Source organism: Zonotrichia leucophrys, chromosome 9 (genome assembly GCF_028769735.1).
Source record: "Zonotrichia leucophrys gambelii isolate GWCS_2022_RI chromosome 9, RI_Zleu_2.0, whole genome shotgun sequence".
Classification (NCBI taxonomy): Eukaryota; Metazoa; Chordata; class Aves; order Passeriformes; family Passerellidae; genus Zonotrichia; species Zonotrichia leucophrys.
The window spans coordinates 19,654,364-19,680,008 of NC_088179.1; the positions used below are offsets into that span (position 1 = coordinate 19,654,364).

Here is a 25,645-nt window from a genome sequence, read left to right on the forward strand (position 1 = left end):
ATATAATGCCTTAATCAACACAAACCATGCAGCTCTAGGAGCTGTCTCATCTCTACCTGAATGTGCAAACCTCAGGGAGTTCTGTGCCTTAGTGACTGAGATAATTAAGCCAAGAAAGTGGTTCAGGACTCAAGTTCAATGAATTTTCAACTTCCTTGTCTAAGATACACACAGAAAAATCACAAATAGTAATTGGGGAACATTGACATGGTTTAACCTTAGCTGGCAAGTACTATGCAGCTGCTCACTCACACCCACTGGCCTCCCTGATGGAATGGGGAGAGAATCAAAAAGTTAAAACCAATGGGCTGAAATTAGAACAGTTTGATAATTGATATATAATGATGATGATCATAATAACAACAGTAATAATATAGCATCAAAAAGAGAGGAAACCAAAAGAGAGACATAAAACCCAACACAGACAAGTGATGAGCAATTGTATTGGGCTGACCACGTTCAGCCTGGCCCCAGCATCAATCAGCCTCCTTGGACACCTCAGCTTAAACTGAGCCTGATTTCTCTGGTATGAAATACCCCTGTGGCCAGTTCAGGTCAGCTGTCCTGGCCATGCTCCCTCCCAGCTTCCTCTAACTCCTCTCTGGGAAAATATGGGAAACTGGAAAATCCTCAGGGTAAGCACTACTGAACAACAGAAACATCAGTGAGTTACCAACCTTCATCTCATCCTAAAGCCACAACACAGTACCAGCTACTAGGAAGAAAAATAACTCTACTCTAGTTAAAATCAGGACAAACACCAACCCATTCCTCATATTATTCATGGTTGGAGTCTGAAAGGCGAGCACATAATAGGGATGGAAAAGCCAACAGGTATAACTAAGAAATCCAAGGAAATGCCTGAATATAACATATTCGCTCTCTCATATAGAAAAAGAGACTGGCTATTGGACACATTCCAGCAAAGTAAAATGAGTTCATAGATCCCATATACTCCTGTCATTCAGCTGACTGGCACATTCCAATCTAGCAAAACATGAAATGATCCGGAATACACGGAGAGACAAGATGCTGGCGTGAGAGAAACTGTCAGATTTCCTGAGAGATCAAGATGAATTTCAGCAATGAACAGAAGCTCCCTGGGGGAACAGGAGTGAGAGAAGATGGTTTATGTCTGCCCTGGTTTGGGACAAGGTTCCTTTGCTAATGACACCTGACTAATCCACCTTTCCCTAAGCAGAATGGATAACAGGTGTGCTGGCATCTTGATATAAAGGGTTGGAAACTCTCTGAGTCTGAACTAATTGAAATTCTGATCAAGTTAGGTTGATGCCTCATAAAAATATTCTTCAAGCATATAAGCTTGCTACATTTAAGGTATTTGCAAAATATCATTATCCTTAATTTCCAAATCTTTGGCAAACATCCTGTGCAGCTGAAGAACTTCCCATTCCCATGTATGTAATGCAGGCACCGTGCACACCTTACCCTGGGACTTGTGTCCATATGGAAATGTTTAAATCCACCCTGTAAGAAAGAATCCTTTGGTTTCAGCAAAGCACTTTGTATTCCAAGTAACATAAAACTTATTATTCTGAATCTTATATAAACAATTGCAAATGTCAGCTTTGCCTTTTCATTAGGGAAAGTGAGATACAGGGAAAATCCATCTTTCTGTATTTGGAAATGAAGCCAACCAGACCACCCTTTAAACACAAAAATCCTGTAAATGCTCTCACCTGTTCTCCACAGCCCTTAAACCAACTCTGTTTTACACTCTAAACCAGCACTTGTTAGAAAACACACCCAGGCCCTTTTTCAGTGCTTCAGTACAAAAGCTGCAAGGATGGGCAGTGTTACCTCAGCCAGCCAAGGCCAGAACAGGCATCACCACACTCTGAACTGCACCACCAAGGGAAACTGATTTATGCTTTTCTCAGGCTGAGAAGATGGGAATGGAAGGGCAAATGATTCTTCAAGAAAACCCTGCATTAACTAATAATGTCTTAAGCACCTTGTGATGCTTTTACAGAGAAAAATCAAGCACAACTATTACCTTGTTTAAGAGAAAACAATGCCACATTATTTTATTTTGTATTCTTTGTCCTTTTGTCTCCAATGTGAATCATGATGAATCATCCAAGCTAGTTGTTTAGTTGCTACAAAAATAAAATTGCAAACACAGTACAGTGACTCAAGAGCATGTGCACCCTTGATCAGGGAATTACACTGTTGAATTTCATTGCATTTGCTAAATGCAACTGGATCCTATTCAGAAACAAGTTACACCAAACAGATATTTTTACAGACACTGAATACAATAGCCTTTCCCCTGTAACTGATTGCTCTTATGAAAAGCACAGCTAGAGGTTGAACAGTTTTAAATTCTGTTTGTGCCCTCTGTTATGAAAATACTTGCCTGTGAGTACTTATAGGAAATGGAGCACAGATAAATCAGCATTTTAAGGCATGATGCTTGTTTACCATATATGTGAACATGTGTTTGCATGTAAGAGAGAAGGGAAATTGCTTCAGGTTTTGATTAGCTTGCAAATTCTGATTCAGCTATCATGTGCTGCTGTATTCACTAGGAAAATTCTTCATGCTCTGTAAAATAGGATAACAGACCAGGCAGTAGAAAATCTGAATGGGAAAGCTTTGTAAGAAGCACCCTAAAGGGGCAGAACCACAAATCCACAGACATCCACAGTGCAAAGGATATGCTGCCATCAGCTTCAGTTTTGCTGCCATGACTGCTGTAGCCCAAGTAAACTCATCTGGTGCTGCTCCAGGCCTTTTTGCAAAGAAGTTGTGTTAAAGAGGAATGTTGTGACATTTTACTGTGTGCATGTCAAGAGAGGAGCCTGGAGAAGGGCAGGCTCCAGGGAGACTTCATGGTGCTCTGTTAATACTGAAAGAGGGATTTGTAAGAAAATTTGGGATAAACTTTTGAAATAGGACAAGGGGTAAGGGTTTTAAACCAAAAGATTAGATTTAGGCTAGGTGTAAGGAAGAGATTTTTTACAATGAGGATGGTGGAACACTGGGGTGCCCCATCCTGGAAACATTCAGTGCCAGCTTGGATGAGGCTCTGAGCATCTTGATCTACTGGAAGATCTCCCTGCTCACTGCACTGGACTAGGTGACCTTAAAAAGGGCCCTTCCAACCCAAACCATTCTATGACACTATGAAGTTACCAATGACTTTGTACAGAACTGCTGAAACTTAAGGCCTTCTAACACAGAATAGATGCTCATCCTTGCCCTTCAGAACTAAATCTTTATCCATAGAAAATGCCTTTTTCCATGACTGTCTTTTAAAGGCTGAAAAAAGGTACTAATACATAATAACCCTGAATGGATACTGAAGACAAGATGCCAGTGTGTCATGACAAAAGAGATTTTTCTCCCTTAGATACAGATTTGTTGCATTTTTCACCTCTGCTGCAGTCAAGAATAAAGGGTAGGAACAGTAAAGAGTGAAATTTTCCCAACATTACAGACAGGGGGAGAGAGTAATTCTGAAAAGCACCCAAAATGATCAGAGAAATACAGTCAAGCAGGTAAAATGATGCCAAGCTGAAGAGCAGCAGATAGCTGTAGGTAATGAGCATACAGCCATCAAGTAAATGAGAGAGATAGGTTTCTCTATTGATTTTTTCTAAGAACAGAGAGTTTAGGCTGATGTTTTGAAATGTATGGGTAGAGACAGGGCTGTGGAAAGTCAAGCAGACTTCCCTGGGAATGACTTATTGTAAACCAGATTATTTTAAACTTCTGCTAGTGCTGCCTAGTATTATCACCCCAAGTACTTCAGCTGCAGTAACATCTGTAAAACATCCATTCTGGGAGAAGAAAGGGCCTAACTGATAAGAAGCCACACACAGCTGACACTGAGTCAGCAAAAGAGCTTTAAATCACAGCTCTTGCACTTCTGGAAAACCAGAAAATCTCATCCACCCTCAATTTGTCTTCATGAGGCTCTCCCTCTCAGCCAGTGGCTGTGTTCAAGGAATTGGCTGAACCAGATCCCAGAGGCACAAAATTAAGCCTAATGAACAATTATTTTACATGTCAAGCAGATTTACCTTCATCTTTTCTACATTTACAGTTTGCATTGAGTTGGAGAAGGAAACAGCTTACTAAGACATTCCAACTTTGAACTGGAAAGTTTGTTCAACACAAAATCTTTTGAAGAATGAATAAACCCATGAGCCACATAAAAAACCTACAACTTCTCATTTAAGTAACTGAAAAAGGACCATTGTCTTAATGTTTTCCAAAACGAACATAAACTGTTCTTTTATACAAGTCAGAGACAGACAAGACATGAAAGCCATGAGAAAAATCATTAAACAAAACTCCAAAGTGAGCAGCTGGGAGAAAATTTATCCTGCTGGCCCTACAGCCTAGGAAATAATTTTCGCTCCCCTGAAGTGGTAGAGATAAATGATCTAACTGAAGTTGAGGGAAAAAAAGTCAGTTTAAATCAACGTTTCCTGTTACTCAAAATAAAGAAAAAGGAAGAACAATAGAAGATATCTCATGTTCAGTTGAAGGAACACCAGCTGAGCCACACTTCATTTGATGATCATCCCCTGCTGTGTTTAGGCTGAACTAAACCAATGTTTATGGGGCACAACAGAGTTAAAATTACTTGTCTTTTTAGATGCTCACTGGTTCCAGACCAATACTTGCCTCCTGACTCCTACATCTTCACAATGATGGATGGCAAAGATTAAAGCAAAGGTATCATACTTCTATGAGTATGTGTTACAGAAAAGTGGTGCTTTACAGTGTAGGGAGTGAATGAAATGCAGGGGTAGCACCTGAAGACTGCAAAAAGTTTTTACATTTGAGATATGATCTCGCAATCTGCTGAAGGATATGTGAAGTTTGGGTGTGATTTCATATAAATGACTTGTCTATTTAACAGATCAACTTGAGAGTTTCATAAACCTATAAACAGAAATATTTTTCAAAGGTCTTAGGACACTGCAGGTAACCTGTACTGCTTAATTGACAAAGTAACGTCAGAAGAAATCTAAAAACTGTGTGGCTTTCTTTAGCACCAAAACTGGGTTTTATTCAGCATTCTATAATGGCCCTATTTAACTAGTAAAATCACTGGCTATTATTCAAGTATTGAAAATATGTATCAGGGATTAGATGATGCCTTTCCCCCCCTGTAATAATGGAGAACAATATTCCTCTAATGAAAATTACCTTTCAGACTGTTCTGAACTTCTAACGCGATGTCGAGGGCATTAAACGGCAAAACTGGAGCAGTGGCAATTTGCAAAGTCACTTGTCCTGTTAGCTGAAAAATACAAAAAGACCCAAAACCCAGTCAAATTATTTCCAGCAGATTTAATAGCGAGCACTTCTTCTGGAATAGCACGTTTTTTCATTACATTGGATTTTCAGGGAAATAAGTACAAATTTATGAAAAGGAATATGACCAGGACCATTGCTTTTCTGTACATCACTACAAAATGTTCAGAGAATACAATTTATGACCAACACAACAATTCTGTGCAGTGTGTCTTCTCTGGGCTCAGAATGTTGCAGGATTCTCTGGAGGACATTTTTGCTTTGTTTTCAAATAAAATATCTCAATATTCTAAACATGGGAATGAAGTGTACAGTTTTACTTAGTTCTCTGGTCTCAGCTACTGGATTTTGAGAGTTTTCACAACGAAAATAAAGAATCACAGACATTAATGATGAGAGGATCAAGCCTAGGGCTAAATGCAAGCTGGCCTGAGAAGCCACTGCCTTTAGAAGTGTTATGTGACAACTCGATGCACGCAGATGTACAACTCCCAGGCTGGACAGAACACTGCTTTCTCTCAGGAACTCAGGGAAAGAAATTTCCCAAAGAGAGCTCTCAGCCCACTCCAGACTAGATGTCAGCACCTGTCACAAAAACTCAATGGCATGAATGCTTCTTTTTCAACAGCTCCCAGATAAGGCAGGGGCTGAGAGGCCTGAGAGCTTTTTGCTGTTTACAGAAGGTCAGTTCCCCAGCTCAAGGCTTAGACATGCTACAGGGGCTGTGTATAGAAATACATCTTTCTGCTGAACTACACCTAGCTGTGATTAAACAGAGGATTTCAGTCTCCAGGCTGCCAAGTCCATCACTGTTCGTGGGAGTTATAAAAACACACTGACAAAAACATGCAAGAAACTTTCATCCATCTTCTTCATATATTGATATTGCAAAAAGGGAAAAAATACCTGTAAGGCTGTTCTCTAAAAATGGAATGATGGCTGCAGGTGATGGTGACCATGTTGATAAAAATGTGGACTGAATAGAATCATATTGTACAATTCCTCCCAAGGTGTTGGGGGAGCAATAATAATATCTATCCTTCAAAAGCAATATGATAGTTTCTGTGCCAAAAGTAGCATTTTAATTTTACAATAGAAAGTAGCTGGAAAAGACAACAAGCCTCAGTAATATTAAAAACAATAGTACAGCAATTGAAAAGGAAAACCATCTCCCAGGAAAGTGGATGAAAGCAGGGTAATATCAGAAATACAAGTTTCCTGGAGAAAGATTAATAGAACCTCACATTTCTCAGAAAGCACAGAAGAAATGACCTGGCCACAGACTGGTTTGGGTACAGAGACTGAGGGAATATGGTGTGTATCAGACTGCAGCCCACATCTGAGCACAGATGGGAAGCTATGGACATTTACCTCCACAGAAAACAATATCACAGAAGGCATGAAGGTAAAAAACCCTGCCTTATATAGAGAGAGAAAATGTAGAGAGGAATAATGTTATGTGTCAGGCCATTATCAGGAAAAACAAAGAACTAAGAGTGAATTCAAAGATAAAAAATACTATGTCTGGACAGCTGTGTAAAAGTATTACACAGTAACTTCTTATGAAGAAACTTTTCAGATCCTCAGGCCATTAATGCTCAAAGGCCATTACATTATCTATTAGTAATTATACACAAAAATTGCCTGGAAAGCACTAAAAAGAAAGCACTAAAAAAGCACTCAGAGATATCACAGAGGTATTATGGAAAGACAAAAAATGAAAATGTAAGGGCAGACTGCACCTATACCAGGTCCATATAATCCAGCCAGAAGCAACTGTAAAAAATCTGGTTCTAAATATCCAAATGACACAAAAAATCCTTCCATGTCCTGCATGGAACTCTTGCAAGAGATACTGGCCAGAACATGAGCACCCTGTGAGCTGTTACAGATAAGCAACTGTGACACTGAAATAACGTCCTAATAAAAACCAGGTATTCTACCTGGGCCCACTGAACCCCAGGACAGCACTACAGAACATTTAAATTCTTCCTTGACAGCCCATTTCTGCTAAAACTTTCACTAAATGGTAATAAAAATACATATCCATAGGTATTGTAGGAAGTGACATCAGCAGTTGTAATGTTGTTGCTGATAGTTTACAATCTGCTACCACAATTTTTAAGAACACAAAAGCAAGGGAAAAATGCTTCTTTTGTGAAGCAGGAAAGTGTCATTTAACGAGGACAATACCCTAGTAAGCAACTTTCCTTTATATCATTATCTCCTGCAGAATCTGCCTTCATTTTAATGAATTCTTGCCTTATTTCTGTTTCTTCCAAGGAATTTTAGTTTGCTTTCCACTACAGCAGACCAAATCTGTTTTCTTTTTCCTACTTAAATAAAGTGATACCATCCAAATCTTATGACTGACTGAAGCACTTTTAGAAATTTTACAGTCTCTGTGTAGCACTGCAGACATCTGTGTGTTAGCAAACAGGTAGCAGTGGTGTTTATTAAATCACGTACTTCGTGGGCTAATCTGGAAGGAATCAATCATGTAAAGGAAAGCTCAGAGCATTGATTTGAACAGAGTAAGTAATAATGCTGCAGGAGCATATATCAAACCCACATAAAGCAGCAAGACAGAAAAGGCTACTGATTTCTTATTTATAGTCTTATTTTTGGATATACCATTCCCCCGAGCGCAACACTGAATATACATGGAAAATAAAGACAAGCTTTGGCCCCCTTTTCCCAGGTGAAAAATGCATCAGACTGACTACTGAATTATTAAATGCAAGAATAATTTAGCTAAGAGTAAAGACAACAATTTTCTCATGCAGTAAAAAGCTAAAGCAGCATGATTGATTCTATTCCCATACTGAAGTGGTTAAAACACTAATGACAACTTCTCAAACAGCATTTACACATAATACACGTACAATACACAATAAGTGATGTAACATTTATACAATTATCAAGTCTAAGAAAAGATCTTAAGAGTTCAAATGCTAATTCATCCCATAATGATTTTCTTTCTATTTTAAAAAGGAAAAATAATGACTAACAATGCACTCAGCTGTGAGAAAGGTGTTTTTCAGTAAATGAAAATTTATTTGATGAACTTCCAATTACTTAAAAAATAAGTACTAATGTAAAATGTAACAATAATTGTAGAGTTGTACTTATTTGTTCTCTATGGGGGTGGGGAGGCAGAGTTGCCCAGAGAAGCTGTGGCTGCCCCTGGATCCCTGGAAATGTCCAAGGCCAGGTTGGACAGGGCTTGGAGCCACCTGGGACAGTGGAAGGTGTCCCTGCCCATGGCAAAGCTCAAAGATGAGTTTTAAGGTCCCTTCCAACTCAAACCATTCTGTAATTGAATGCATACTGCAAAACAAATCTGAATATTTAAAACAGCTTTATAGCAAAGTAACATTATTTCAAGGTCTTTTACATAAAGGCATAAACATCTTTGTAGGAAGGAAATAATTGCTGTCCCTGCTTTTACTTCTCTGACACTGTGTAGGACCCAAAAGATAAAAGGAAAAATCACAAACTTAAAAAAAATGCTGGTGTTAAAGATGATTCATTATCATGTGACATTTCCAAGTGACATTGTAGGCTTTTTCTCTTCCAGAGTTTTACAAACTATTCCTTCAGGAACTATGCATTCTTGCAATTCTACCTATCTATGAACCTAATTTGACTATAAAATCCAATTTTCAGGAACATCAGATGGATCCACAACACTTTCTAAAAGACTGTGACATAAAAAAAATACCTGGATTAAATGCACACAATATGTTCCTCTATATAAATTATAAACATACATTACCAGTTTAGCTGTTTTACAATGCAAATACGGAAATGAAATAAAGTGGAGTTCGGGGGGATTCATCACAGGTTGGGGTTTTTTGTATGTCACAGCTGTTTTCTCAGGGAGTTAAACCCAGTGTTCAAAACACAACTTTCTTCCTCAAACATCCAAGCTGCCTACTAGCAGCATAAAGGATATCTCCTGGCACCCAAATTTAATTTTTTTTTAAAAATATGAATACTTTAAGCCCAGGCTAGATAAATGTGAAGGGCTCCACAGAGTCTCTGTTGCACAATTCAGTTCTGCTTTGGGGGCCTGCTGCTCCTGAGCCTGCCTTGCAGGGACATGCCTCAGGTGCTGGCTGGTTTTTCTGACAAGGCAGGCACAGCCACCCATCCTCCATTCTGCCACAGAGGAATAAAATTAAAGCATATTTAAAGCATATATAAAGCATATAATTAAAGCATTAGTGGATATGAAGATATGAAAATATTATGCGTGAGAGAGATCAATCTGCTAGAATAAACACCAGCGTGCAGGAATTTCTTTGACACAGAAGTTTACACACCAATCTTGGGGTTTTTTTTTTTGTTTTTTTGTTCAGTGGAATTTGAAACTGTGCCATACCAACCTCAGTGGGTGGAAGTGCTGAGCCTTTAGGACATTTTTAGTTACATTAGGAGTGTTAAAATCTAAACAGACATCTCAGATCTCTTCATATGCCAGGTTACAAACAACATAACTTAAAAAATCAGGTAAACTGCCATGTTTATCCTTCTGTAAACAATGTCTTCAGCAGTGCTGTACTCCAGTTTTACCTGCTGGAAACAATTAGGCTCAGATGCTTGAAACCTGAGTTGTGCAGCACCAACTCCTCTGCATTTCAAGCCCTATGCCTCTGCAACACACTTTTTAAATTTTATTCTATGCATGTTAACCACACTTTACTGACATCTGTGCACTTCCAGAGGAAAGCAGCACACATGTGGCAGCTTATCCACCCAAACCACGACAAACCATGTGAGAGGAGAGGCAATGTGACCTGGTAGCGTGGTAAATCTGTGCAGATTCTCAGCTACAAACTCAACATTACCCATCCCTAAGCCTGCGGGCTACAGACCCAAACAATCCTTGGGAATCCAGCTCTGAGCCTCACCTTCCTCTGATATCAGCAGTATTTTTTTCAACTCACATTTGCCCTCACACCTGGCACTTCTCCCTTCATACATCACCCCTGGGATTCATGGATGGGGAAGGAACATGGCAGAATTCTGTGCTGTTAGAGGAATCAGTGACACTGTGTTGAAAATAACAAGTTTTTTCCTCTTGTTCCTTCCTTAAGGTGAGAGGAAAGGTTTAACTTTGGTGACTGGCTGTTGCACTGTTTAATCTCAGGTGTTCATCTTTTGCATCAAGGGTCTCTCTTCCCACACACACTGATGAGCAGAGTGACCTGCTGAGATCTTCTGACATTAAACCAACTATAAACAACAGCTTCAGCCTCCACACCCATGTAAATAAGGAATGAATATCTGCATATATTAAGATCCCCTCTCAGAAACACAGTATTAGTAATCTCAAATGTTAAACCAATCAGCCTTCCTCACCTTCTCCACCGTGCAAAACTGAAGAAATATTTTTATTAATACAGGCAAATTTCATGAATATGCTGCTTCTGGTTCCCCCTATCCACTCAACTTCCTTAATTAAACATGAGAAATTGAGTCTATTTAAATGAAATCTCTGATTCGCTGGCAATAAAAATTTCAGCACCTAGTGTTACCAGACGAATGGCAGCAGTCGTGAGACTCATGATAAATTAATGAGCATTTTTAATAGTGGGATCTTAATTTACTGTGGAAAAATTTCCTGCAAAATCAGTCTACACAGCAGGGGTTTTTTTTATATTCATCACCTTTCAAAAAAATTAACTGATTCACACAAGAAAAATCAGAGGCAGGAACATGAGAAAACAACCAGTTCTTTGAGCCTCTATGTCTCTGAAAACCACATTCCCATGGTTAGGCAGAGAAACAGAAATCTGCCCATAAACATGTTCATTTTGCACTGAAGTTGTCAAACTTCAAAAATTCAGATTTCTTAAATATTCAGTAACACCATGTGTTTGTTGTTTGTTTTTTGGGTTGTTTTCTTTTTTCCCTTATTGAAATCTACCTTGGCACAAGGGGATGTATTCGCACCTCAGATCAAATGGTATTTTGGGTATCACACACTGAATGGCACATGCTGTATTTTAGGACAGTAGAGGGCTCTCTGAGAAAGGACTATGGAGAGTCTGTGCTACAGGAGGTGAACCAGAGCACAGCAATTCATCAGAAATACCAATTTCTGAACAAGGAAAGTGGGACTTCTTGCAAATATTAAACATTTCATTTCAACGCCCCCCTCCCTCACCTCCAAATAATTTAATATTGTTTTATTTACTCTTAGCACAGAAACTATTGATTAGGAAATAAAAGTGATTGCAAATAAAACATGGACTTTCCCTCTCTTCAGGTATCCTGTGCACAGCAAGCAGCACTTGACTGTTTGTATTAGGGTGGTACACAGCACTAGGAATCCCCAAAATTCCATATTTAGATAATCCAGGACTGTGGTAGCTTGGGCTGGCTCTGGAATACAGATCTCTATTTACATGATCATACACTATGTTTTCTGCATGATTCATGATGAGGTTCTGAGGCACTGATAAATTAAGGTCAAAAGTATCCTCTTAAGTGAATAATTTGCTTAAGATCTAATTTATTGGCCAATTTAGTAATACACAGCACTTAGAACAATTAAATTATATTTTGTATGGATTTCATTCACAGCTGGGAGTGATCATTGATCCCACTACATTCAGTTTCTTGCACAAAAAGAAACTCGTACTTATCTCTGCTTTGCTTTTTGTGTACTTATAGAAATTACTGCTTTTCAGATTACATATATAAATATATGGAGATTGTTGATATTTTTTGTGTATCTAAATGCTTTTATGTGAATTTTCTAATATCATGTGTGATTGATGGGATTGTCCCAGGAGTTGGACTTTGATGATCCTTGTAGATCACTTCCAACTCAGGATTTTATAAAATTCTACTAAAATTATTTTAAATTGCATTAATTTATAGTGAGGATTGATTCCCTATGCCCTGGGTTATAACTCCTAGATACTCTCCAGAGTTTCTTTCCACTCCTACCTTCTATCCCCATCCTGCTGCTCCTCACACAGTCAGAGCCCGGCCCATTTTTGGCAGTTCTCAGGCTCTTGTTTCTGCAGGGGCAGAGAATAGGGATGCTGAACTCCTTTCCAAGATAATGCCTTTATTGAGTTAGGCTTGGCACTGTGCACATGAACCTGAGCTCAACCCAGTTTGTTTGGAGCTGAGGCAGAGCCACTTTCTGTCTGCACAGGGCTGCTGCTTACACAGCAAGCCATGGAGTCAACTGTGGAGCACATAAACGTAAGCAGCAATAATCTCAAAATGATGATTTTCTAATCTATTTAATATTTATGCATGTCAAATTCTCATGGTATCTGAATGCAAAGACAGTGTTGAATTAACTTCTAAAGGGACACTAGATTAAAATCTTAGGAAAAAGAATTAGACTTTTCCCCAGTGTGCATGGCTATGAGCATGCAAAAGGATGCAGCAGAATGGACTTCTGCACTTCTTGAGCTGTGGCTAAGGAGGCCACACCATGAAAATACCAATCTTTAAATCTTCACAAACCCTCATGCTGGATTTCTTACAGAGAATTTAAAAATTTGCTCTAGTCTTAATTCTCTTTTAGCTCCAGTGTTAAAGTCCAGTTGCTCCGGTGGTCTCTGAGGAGGACAAATACTGAAAAGTTTGCTTTAAGGCAGAATGATTTGCACATGGCATTCCCATAAACCCAGGTACCATCACTGCACTGGAAATGACCTCTTAGATTCTTTCATTCCCTGCCCCTCTTCAGGTGAGGAAAAGGAGAGGGAAGCAGTGCTGGATCCTTTTGAAAAAAGGATTTTTAGCTGCCTAAAGCTGGCTACACACAGTCCTGAAGAAACAGATTTACCTACTGTTCTGATACAAAGAGAAATATATAATGAAATATGAAGCAAAATTTATCTCCATAGATCAGAGTGAAAGATCTCCAATGACAATGATCATGTACAGAAATTGCATCTTGGACAGATGTTAATTACCTTAAACCAAAATTTTCTTTATTTGCATGTGTAATAGAGCTATTTGCAGGGTAAAACATGCAGTTAGCTATCAGTGCACACGCTTAAGCACAAAAAGATGCATTTTTTCCTTGTTATAAAGGGAAGTTTGAAGCAAAGAAAGTAAAAGTCCCCTCAGAATAACAGACAGGAGGCATCAGTGCAGATTGCTGTGGACTGGTATGAAACACAAACCAGGCTGTGATTAAGAGCCTGGACACCACAATCTCCCATTCTACTGGACAGCCTTCCCTGCGTTTGCTCGCAGATAATGAGCATCATTCCCTTCCCCTGCCTCGTGCGTGTGTTTAGGGCACCAATCAGGATGTCAGCACCAGCAGCCCTCCTTCCTCACAGGATAATCAAAGCCCAAGATGATGGGACTGCAGAAGATAATTGATAATTCTGTTAACAGTTGCCAGACAGTTGGCTGGGCCCTGCTGGTCTCGGAGCCTTCCAAGGCAGACAGAAATGACTTAGAGAGAAAAGAAACAGCAGTGCAAGTCTGCATTTAATCACCCAGGTTCACAAGCACTACACAGAAACAGATCAGCCCAGAAAACAGTGTGTTGTCTCAGAGCCCTGATAATCACAGATAATCTCCTGACATGCTTCAAGACACAGGCATGAACCAAGAGTCTTCCCAGGCTGGAAACAACCCCAGGATCACACATCCAAGGACATCCAAGGACTTCCCAAGTTTCCATTTGATCTGTAAAGCCACTTCTTCTGCTCAATCTGCAGGACTCAGTCAGAAACTTGTGGCATTGTTAAAAACTAGATAATAGTCATCAGAGGAGAGTGATAATAAAGAAATCTGCAATAGGAAGCTTCAGCCACAGCCTTCAGTTTAGACCTTGATATCATCTTTTTAATCACTCTCCTTTTACAGAAATGGATTTGATTTAATTGAACTCCGAAAAAAAAAGTCTCTAATCATACTTCATCAGCATGCAATTATTATTCAAGGGAAACCATATGTACTATTAAGCACTCTTAATTAAAATAATGCATATAATCTGCTTCAGCACCGAACAGTCATTCTCCTTGATGTTCATTATTATTTTTCTTCCATTATTGTGACAATACATTTTTTCTACTTTTTTTCATCTATCTCAATTTCATTTATACATTTTTTCAACATTAATGATCACAATATCAGGACTAAGATGCATTAATATACCACCATTCTTAAATTTTGCATTGCATGACCTTCAAAATGAATCAGACCTGACTGTGGAGATTGTGAGATGAGGATGAGGAAATGCTATTAGAGGAGCCTCTGAATAGCCCAAATTTTATTTGCAATTATGTCTTCTAAGTGGCCATACTGAAAGAAGAATATATGCTAGGCAGCAGCCAGTCCTTAGACAGAATTTAGGGCAAACCAGGGACAATGAAAGAAAGAAAGAAACAGAATTTAGGAGTTGAAACAACTAAAGAAAATCATCCACGATGGGTTGAGGAAATAGTTCCTTGAGGAACTTGTCAAACTTGGACAGTCAATTCAGCATACTCAACAGAACAAGCATTATGGAAAGATTAATGACATTACATATTAAAGTCTCGCTATCCTCTCAAACTCAGAAAAGCTGGGATATTTAATAGTTATACAGAGAAAACACTGCTCTTTTCTCTCTTGCCATCTCTTGAAGCAAAGGTACAACGAATTTTTCCCCTCAGGTCGCTCTAATCAGTCAGGACTGGAGCAGTGACAGTTCATTAAACACGACAGACGGGCCCTGAGGGAGAGACACCAGTGACCCACAGCGCTGAGCATCCCAGGGAGGCTGAAAATGCCTCCTGCTGCAGCACAGAGCTCACAGAAAAGACCCATCAACATCAAAGGCACATTCCACCTCAGGGGAGAATTCACTGGGGCTACCCCAGACACCAGTATCTGCTGCAGCTTCCACAAACAGCCTCAATTTCCTTCTTAGGCAATTACTTCAATTAGGGTTAGATTCTGCTCTCGGATTTACTTGCATGGGATTTACCAAGCCAAAAATGTATTTAAGCTTCTTACAAGTATCAGAACTCAAAGCTGGAATTTCTGTGAATTTTTTCCCACCAGTTTTTGGTATCAGAACATTTAATTTTCAATGTAACTAAAACAAGAAGTAATCAGTTGACTTACAGTAATAATTTGAAATTTGAACCTCAAAAGGAGATCTATAATTAAACAGTATAACTTCACAAACAAAGGTGGGGTAAGGTTGCTTGTTTTATTTTAAAAAGAAAACATTAATTAAAGATGAATGTGTTTGGGCTGAGCAACCTCCCCTCAGGCTTGGGGGAAATGCCAAGTCTGACAAACCCTTTGAGTCTTAGGAAATCCCAGGTCAGTTTGATGAACTTGCTGAAGTATTTTATAATTAGCTGGCATGTTCCTGAGACAGCCATTTCACCTGAAAAAGAAACTCTCTCATCTTTCTAACTTGTCCCTGAAAAACAATGATTGAAGACAAAATAAATAATCTTTCCCATTACAGAGTATTTATATAAACAGAGAAAGGAAACTCAGGTCATAGAATGGCCCTTGAAATTCATAAGGAGCCCTAGCTGTAAAAATCAAAGTATCTGAAGGTAAAATTGAGATTTATTGGCACATCTGGGTCCATAATCATACACCTGTTACTAAAATCATTAAATTATGATGGCCATTTCACTCTACTGTATCCTTAGGTGGGTTCTGTGTTAAAGGGACAAAGCAGCATGATCTGATGGAAACAGCAAATATTACACAGAGAAGAACATTTTAACAGAATATAATCTTACAATACTGCAGTAATACAATACTTAAAATACTTAATATACTGGTTTTCCAAACAGAAGGACAACAAGGGTGTGCAAGGACAACAAGAGTGAAGATGTGATCATTGTAGTGAAAGGTAAGATGAAAAGGAAGTATTTGAGGAGTCTGGAGAGTGAAACAGATGGAGTCTGGAATATTTAGCAAGCAAACTATTTAGAAAAAATTCAAGTTGGAATTTGCTGCAGACCATCAACAGGAGCCTGGGCAATGTCTGGAAGAGGAGAAGATTAAAAGGACAGCTGAGGAACATCATTTTGATATAACACTGTAGATGGATTACAGGAGGAAAAAAGACTTGCAAGGCAAATATGTCAAGATAAGAGACAATTACAATGCAGAGAAATGGTTTGATCATGAGGTCAGGGAAAAAAAGGATGGAATTAAAAGGATTCTCTAGAATAAAAATGTATCAGAATCCTAAAACATCCTTTAGCATATTGTAATCTGTGCATTCAACATAACTTCCCCCATATTATGTAGAATTCTAAATTTGACATAATTTGCCCCAAACTGAAAAAAGTGCTGTGGAATATGGCACTGACCCAGAGTGAACAATTAAATTAGTGGGAGCATCCAAAGTGATACAGGCATGCATGTGTGTAAGTGCACTTCCATTCACAGATCAGAGAAAAACTCATCTCAAAGCTCTTCCATATGTTAAAACTGAAGACAGATGCAATTACATAATATTATTTTTCATATTTTAAAATAAATGAAGACTTTCTAGAATCTGAGCATTCCCCCTCCCCCAGCCAGTAGAAAGGCAATGTGTATGTACTCTGAGCATTTGGAAAGGCATTTGATGTACTCCGAATAGCCTTAAACTCAATAAAAATAATCTTCAAAAGAATTTTGATATCAGAGTGAAAATTCTAGAAGATATTGCACTATGTCTACATCATGCATCAAAAACACATTTTACGAGTTTTTCACTTGTATTTTCAGAAAAACTAAAAAGCCTTCCAGGAACTGTTCTCATCTTTTGGGTATAGGATAATGCTGCAAGATTCTGAACCCTAATGAACAATATATTCATCCAAGTTTCATCCAATAATAATTATATGGGATGTTTTTGGAATGAGGAATTGATCAGAATGCATATTTAACACTGTGTTTAAAGAAAAAAAATAGTTTTTACTTACAGACAAATTTTAGAAAATGGCAGATTTTAGATTTCAGTCATCAGGCAAAATGAGTGAGTAACAAGTAACTCCAAGTTTCCTAACACCACTTAAACTCCATTTCACTTTACCAATACTGACCTCTCAAGATATTTGAACCAGGGAAACTGGACAGGATGCTAAATCTGGCAGTTTTTAAGCACTGCCAGCTGGGTCCTGCTGAGGGTCACTGTCCCAAGGGAGTCTGGAGGCATCACTGTGTCTGCCCATTCCCAAATGTTTAAATTCTCCATTCCAAGAACAGCAGACTCCAGACACAATATTAGATTAGACCACTCTATTATGCTGATTTGTTAGTATTTATTTTACCTCCAGTCCTCCAGCAATTCTCTGCACAAAACCCTCATGCCCCTGAGACAGAGGTTAAACTTGACTGAAAACAGAGTTAATTTTCTGCTTACTCTGCTTAAGTAACAAATGACATTTGCAAAAGAGGGGATGTGAAGGGGGGCACCAGTACCATCTAAGCTGAGGGGTTTATTTGTGAAGAATATTACATTAAAAGAGCCCAGTAGCTATTAGGGATTATTAATCTTCATTTACAATAATAGCTATATTTAACAAAAAAAAAAAAAAAAAAAGAATAGGCTGTGCTGCAAGTCATGCAAAAGCCTTTCTAATTGTCAGCCCTGCTAGTCTAAAAAAGCCTTCACCCTATTCATTCAGTTATCATTCTGTAGCTTATAATTAAAGTGCTAATGTATATCAGAATTCTTTGATCTCAAAATAAAGAATTTTTTTACTAAAGAAATTCAGAACACAGTAGTGACAGGAAATTCGAGTTTCCAAGGAAAAATTAAAAGAAACAACCAAAAGTGATGTAATTAAGGGAAAACTATTTCAATTGAACAAGAGAAGGAAAAAACTTTGTGAGAAGTCATTTTGGATTGTGGAACAGCTCATCAAATAAAGCAGCACAAGACTTTTCTCTTCGTAGTTAAATACAACCTAGGAAGAAAGGAAGTCAGTATATTGTACCAGCACGAATGGACTAAATGACCTCAAAGTTCTTTAGCTTAATCTAATGAGCAGAGATAATTCATAAATCCTGAAATCTAACTTCAATTAGTATGAGTTATCATAATGGTTCACAGTATCTCATCCATGGTATTTTATTTTCATTCTGAATTCACATTTGAGGGGAGAGAAAGTCAGCAGCATGTCACAAAGTCTGTCTAGACGAATGCAAATAAAACACCCAAGTGTGGCCATCTGCACTACCTACAAGCATTATTCTCAACGCTGAAGGTCAGCAGAACTCTTATCAGAGTCTTGTGTCTTACTGCTCAGTGTGACTGGAACTTGACTTGAAAAAAAACCAACAAAAAATCTGGAATTAATTTTGTGTTTTAGTTCACTAAAAATAATCCTTTTGTATTGCTGGGGATGTTAACTGGAGAATGTTTCTCCACCCCAGGTACTAAATACAGCTGGTCACTGAAATGGATGGAGTCAGCAAGATCCCACACTGCTTATCTGCCAGTGCCACCAGTCCCTCTGAAAATGGATGCTGAGCTTTGAAATAACCTTTCAAAAGTAATTATTGTTCCAAGATGTGAGTGGACACCAGGCAGCCTTGGCCCTTAGCTCTGGTATTGCCAACCCTTCTCTCACTATCTGCTTCTCAGGAAAAGTGATCTATTTAACACACAAGGGTTAAAAAAAGTCAGCCAAGCCTAATTAAATCCCACTGCTATCAACCTGCATTCAGTTTCCATGAGCTTTGGATTAGGCAGCTCAATACATTTTCTAAACATATTACTGTGGTTGTTTAGCAGTGTAAAGGATGTGGTTTGCATTTTTTCCTTCATTACTTTCTGTGAATTAAAATCACTAAGACTAGCAAGAAAAGCAACACAACTCAGTGGACTAAACCAACCACACTGAAAGTGAGAAAGAACTTCTTTCTTAACATTAAAAATCTTCCTATTAAAACCACATGGCTCAAGATCATCTCAAGTATTGCCTTACATGGACACTAAAAGCAAGATTCCCAGACTGCCTTTTGAGATACTTTGAAAACCACAATTATTGGAGCAGACAGTAAATTTAACGTTATTAGTTGCTCATTCTCCAAGTCACACTTCAATAATTTTATTACCTACCCAGTCATACAAGAATGGAAGCTTGAAAGTCCACTTCAACTAAGGAAATTATGATAAAAATAGTCCAAGAAATACAATTATGGATCAGAGGAGACTGCAGGATTTTACAACAGTATATATACTCACCAATGATTTGTTCTGTTTTTCAGAAAATACAGAAAAAACATACATCCAAAAATTAGAAGTTCATAGAACTTTACTAATGAATTAATTAGCTTAAGTTCAAGTAGCTTTGAAATGCTCATGCAAAGAATGAGAAGAAATAAATGAGAAGAATAAACTTTTTTTTTTTTGCTTCTAATTAAGAAAGATTTCAATATTTCAATGAATCAATAAGTACTCAAAATCATGTTGGAAAAACATTGGTTAGTTGCCCTCCAAAAAGGTTATATTGCTTCACAAGTTCAAAATAAAACTCAAAAGTTGGTAGAAATAACATAATTACAAGGATGTGTTTACTATAGTTTCTACAAAATTTTAGGGAACTGTCCAAGCTGAGCATAGAAATTTTTAAAAAGTACTCTGTTCAACTCTTACAACCTTTGGAAATTCACTGTTTTCTTTGCCTCCTCATGAAAATGACAAGTGTCAGCCTGTAAATCAAACGAGTGTATTTCTTTCTGTTTACTTTCCAATTTTTCATGACTGCTTCCATATTTCTCCTGTGAGTGACACACAAGACCTGTGCTCAGATGGAGAAAAAGCTGAGCTCTGAAGTAGAGCTCTCCTCAGGTTAATACCCTGCCAACAGCCTCCAACAGAAATGCATGGGGTACCTGAAAAAGACTGTGGACAAACATACCTCAAATAAAAATTAAAATAAAAAAATTTTAAAAAAAGCAAAAGCAAGCTTACACTTTAAACTGTTTACAGAGAAATTAAATTTACACCTGAAGCTGTTTAAAGGGAAATTCAATTAAAATAATATTTGACAGTGCAGGGCTATATTGGAGAAGGGTTCTCCATTATGTTCCTTTGAAGTTGCTGTTTAAAAATTAAGGTGAGACTATCTGATGGTCTGGAACACAACTTGCAAGCAATATCCTGAAGACAAACATGATCATGCAAGGTATTATATATCTCAGTCCTCTCAAAGCAATTTACACACCTTTAGCTGATTACACCTGACAATATGCGAGAAGGAAGAAATAAAGGAGAATAAGAATATGGAAAATGCTCATCAGCAGCTTTTTGAGAGTTCTGCTTACAAGGCACCCTTAGCCCAGCCTGGCCTGACAGAGGAGATGTCCTGCAGTGTCACAGACATTTACAGCTGCTTTGAGATGCTGTAGGCAAGCATAGAAAAAGGGAGCAGCACAACCAGGTTGTAACACCTGAAGTGCTGTGTAGGTTCCTCAAACATGAATCTGGAGATTCAGTTTCCAGCAATTTTAGTCAAATTCTTGTGTAATAATGAATTGCCTTTCCTGGTGTGTTTAGGATGTATATCCAGCCAATGATCACTGCCAAGGTTTGTAGATTAATGCTGTACTGCACTGAGGACTGTGACAGTGGTAATTCAGCCAATTATGTCCTTTCCTTATAAAAGCTCTAGAGCTTTAAGATGTTCCACTGAAATCCCCTTTTCTTAAATAAGATAAAAGGCATGAAAATATAAATACCTTTCAATGAGACACCAGAAAGTCATGACAAGTAAAGGGTGTATTTTAAGACAAAGAAGTAGTTTTTGTTGTTCCCACAGTATTCCCACAAGACCAGCTCTACTTCTATGATCTACATCAGTGAAGCAATTCAAGCAGAAATGTACAAAACTTGAAGGTTTTTAATTAAATGAAACATATTTCAGCAGCATATGTCACAGCTTTTCTGAGTGATACACTAAGGATGTATTCATTCCTGATTCAATGCAAGTTTTTAATTTCATATATGCTCATAATTATCTTTAATTTAGATGTAAGCCCTAATAGTAACTAAGGCAAAGAAAGCACAAGCATCAAACAGAATCATCCTGCTTCCAACAGCAACACAATGAACATGATAAAAGATGAAGAAAGAGATTACAAACCTTTAAAAAATGTTTCTTGATGACATCTAAAAAAAGACCAAAACCGAAAACCCACCCAGCTGCATGCCCCCTAGGTTTGTTTAATAATTTCCTACTGTGTGGCAAAATTATCCCCAACCCAGGACTGGGCTAGTGGATAAAATAACTCTATAGAAGACAACTGAGAACCCAATACCGAAAAAATACAAAATTCTTGCTATCATTTCTGCTTCTTTTTCTCCCCTTCAAATGCTAGAACAGAATAAAAGAACATAGCTGAACTACAAGCAGGGGGAAAAAAGAAAAAATGGAACGTACTGATCAAACCCACACATTTCCTTTTTTTGTGCTCCTCACCATGACTCTCACTTCCTTGCTTTGGTTTCTGATCCAAATTAGAATATACTGGGAAACAACTTTATGCAATGTAAGATTTTCTAAGGGCTTGCTATTTCCAAAAACTTTGTATGAATTTGCAAGTATTGATCTCTGCTCCTAAAAGTCCACCAGAAAAACATACCAGCAATTTACTGTGCCTAGAAAATCTACAGAAGAGGAGCTTTTCAAAGAAATATAGCAAAATTCTTAGTGGAAAAAAGAACAATCATGATTGTTTACATAACAAGACAAAATGGGAAATTTCGAAAAGAAAATTTCAATAATCGATTTTATTTAGTTGAATCAATTTTTTTTCAGTGAAGGATGTTTTGAAGTAAGTGAAATTCCTAATATTATTTTTTTACAAAAATTTGATACTTTAGTAAAATCTACTTTGCATTTGGACTATTTAGCTTTTCTCACATTTAACTATTTTTTAATGTGGGTTTCATTGATATAGTAGTGCTGTTTGGAGCAGCAAATAACTTACTAATTTAGGATAATGCTCATTTTAAAATGAAGTGATATACATGAAGCATTTAGAACACAGAGTTTCTGAGATAGGCTGGTTTAGATGAACACTTTAGCATACTTTATCTGGAAAAAAAAATTGTTACTTAGAACACAATTAGAAATAATTCCATATTGCCAAATTATTAGTTCTCTCCTCTCTTGTGAGATTTTACTCTGGACAGAGATTTTCTTCCTGCAAGAGGAAGGGAACACAATGGAAGTTTCCCAACTTCATGAAAAAGGAAAAAAGAGATGAGACAGAGGAGTTTTGATTAACTCGTTTCCTGAACATTCAGCATTCAGTCCACTACATTATGCAAAATATCTATTGAGTTACAAGCAAGATTTTTTATCTTTGGATTTTTTTGAAAACCATGATACAATGTCATTACAGTTTTGGCACTTCAGCATAAAAAGAAATGTTTCATTCTCTTTGCCTCATTAGGATCTCATATGAGATCCTGTCAGCTGCAAGTTTGTTCAGTTTATCTCAAGAAAAAATGAAGAAAAAAGCTTAAAATTTCCCTTAGAAATGTCAATCAAAAGCAATGCACTGGCTGGAACTCCAAGTTCAGAAGAATATTGCTCATGTCAGTTGAGACAGAATCTTTCTGTGGGCCCATTTTCTTCATCACTTTAAAAAAAGATGATATTTATGTAAAGGCCCAACCTTGCCTTGCAATTACCCCAGAATCAAACTGTGCTGTAAGGAGGGGTTCAGTCAATTATTCCACCACATATTTCTCATTATGTGCTCCTTTCCTAGCTGAGAAGTACTTTTTCTCGGATCACAGTTTCACCAAAGATAAATAGTATTCAAATTTGAACTGACCAGGGAGACCAGATATTCAATCTTAAAGCATTTCTTTGCTATGTGAAAATTATTGATTCCAAAATTCTCGTGATTTAACTCAGGATATTCTGCAGGCTGTGTTCATTTAAATTCAAATTTAATCCTTCCTTTCCAGTCATATGGTAAAGACACACTCATGTTCTTTCATGCAGCCCTGCTTTTATTGTATTTGCAACAGTTGCTAAACAGCTCCTCATATCAGATCTTCCATTCCACCACACATACCTGTCTTAATGTGCCCATATAATTTTATAATCTTTTATTCATTATCATGTTGCACTTTTTATATTACAATAGAGCTGTTAGGAATGGCTACTGTTAATACTGGAGACTACATGAATTATTAGTTTTTATGCCAAGATAAGAGTGTTGATTGAGGGCAGAGCACTGCTGTAGGATCAGAAGGAAGTTCCCATGAACCAGCTGCAGAGGAATGCAGGAATTGCAGGAATTTTGCAGCACTGTGCTTTCCTCTCATGCCATGGCATGAGACCTCTGACATGGCATGGCACACTAACTGCATTTCTATTTGCTGCCATTTTAAGTAAAAGCTAGTGATGAAGCAGATTCACAAAATTTTTTTCTCACTAAGAGTTCAATCCTTTTGCTTTGTATAATCTTAGTGCTGATATTTGGAACAGGTGAATTTCCAAAGTCAATTATTAAAAACGTGCTGGCTAACCAGATTATAAACCATGAGACTTCACAGAGCTGGTGTAAAACTCATTGTCAGGCCTTTCCAGGCTTGTGAATAGTGTTAAAGAAAAAGGCTGGCAGAAGGTGTCCACAGGGAGCAGAATGGGATTGTTTCAGACTGGAATTTTTTGGAATTGTTGGGAAGGACCTGCAAGGATCATTCTGTGACTGCCTGGCCACCCCAAGGCTGACCAGGCTGCAGAATGTTGTTGAGGGCACAGCACAGAAGCCTTTTAAACACTGCCAGGCTTGGGGGAGCGAGCACCCCTCTAGGAAGCCTCTTCCAAAGTCTGACCACCCTCCTGGTAAAGAAATGCTTTCTAATATCCACTCTAACCTGCCCTGGCACAGCTCAGCACCATTCCCTCAGTCCCGTCACTGGAGCCTGCCCTTCAGCCTCCTTTTATCCCAACAAGATAACTCCAAAGCTCTCAGCTGCTGCTGTGCTCCAGCCCTTCCACCAGCTCTGTCCTCCTGGTGACAGCCCTTGTCTTGAATGGGAGAGCAAAAACCTTTAAATGTCTGTATAGTGCAATCTCTTTCTATAGCCAGATCATCAGGCACAAAGGAATGATCTGGTGGTGCCTTTCTAACCAAAACCATGCGCCCTCGAACAAACAGCTTTCTGTCAAAAAAAAATTACACTAATTTGTCTTTCATTTATTAATGCGATTTCCCCAATTAGATAAACTGTGATTATTTAACTACAGCTTGTGGAAAGCCACACAGTTTGCAAAAATTGAAAAGCACACAGCAAAAAGACTGCAGTCCGAGTAACTAAACAGCAAACCATGCTGCAAGTCGAGCTTGGCTAGATTTGTGTTTGATTTAACTCTGAAAAGGAGCTTTCTTAAACACACAGCACAGGAACTAATTTTTCTTTAGATACTGAGCAACACTAAAGCTGCATCATGAAACCAGTTTATTAGTGGTAAATAAAACCAGTGGTTCCCTAATAAAAGTGGGAGATGCAAATCTGCTTTCACAGAGCTCAGTTTTCAATAACTCACCATAAAGGTTGCCAGAACTGAAACAGAAAAGCATTTTTAGGAATTTCCCTAAAGCATATACTTCCCTAAATGCCAAGTAATGCATATCCCTTAGGTTTTCAGCAAATATTGTCCAAATGGATTTACTAATATGAAAGCCTATTTACAAACCCCACAACAGATTTATACAAACCATAACATATATGTAAATCTTACCAATAAAACCTAAATAAAGTTTTGATTAGTTTTTGATTTTTCCTGAGCACTTTGCCAGTACAAGCAATAGATTTATTTCTAAATCACAGTTTTGGAGCTCAGACATAAGTATCAGAATTTAAAATTACACACACAGCCCTTACACATTAACTCTTAATCATGTTCTATAAATTCCAATCAGAATTTCTACAGTGAGTTCAGGAAGTCCAGATGTAATAATGAGTTTCATAAAAGTCTTTGTAATCTGTTTCTCATGTTTGCCTTCAAAGTTCAAAATAAATCATACTCCATCCACAAAGCACCTCAGTTGTTGAGTTTTGTTCTTTTATACAAACAGCAATTTCTCATTATGTGGTACGTTTAGCCATGGTTCTTCTACAATTCTATTGGAATAACATCAACAACATACACAGAAAGGACTATTTAAATTTAAGGCATGAATTTTAAGCAGATCTAGGAATCAACTTGCCACAGAACTGGCATGCAAAGAGCAAATCCTCCTCAGGCCACTTTTAACACCCTTTCAGTTCAAATTTCAAAGCCTCGCAGGAATTCTGCTGCCACTGGAACAACCCCTGTGCCAGCTCCCCATGCACTTCTCACTCTCATCCTCCCACAGGCACCAAAGC

The 25,645-nt window shown here is 38.0% G+C and overlaps 1 protein-coding gene across 7 annotated transcripts in view; it reads right to left on the minus strand.

Annotated features, from left to right (window-relative positions):
• The window catches only part of NAALADL2 (N-acetylated alpha-linked acidic dipeptidase like 2), a 410,218-nt gene that overhangs the window by 17,047 nt on the left and 367,526 nt on the right, over positions 1-25,645 (minus strand). For all 7 annotated transcript variants that reach the window (XM_064721341.1, XM_064721337.1, XM_064721340.1 and 4 more), the window contains one exon: positions 5,188-5,281. In XM_064721341.1, coding sequence (XP_064577411.1) covers positions 5,188-5,281 — 94 coding nt within the window. The remainder of the gene's footprint in view (positions 1-5,187; positions 5,282-25,645) is intronic.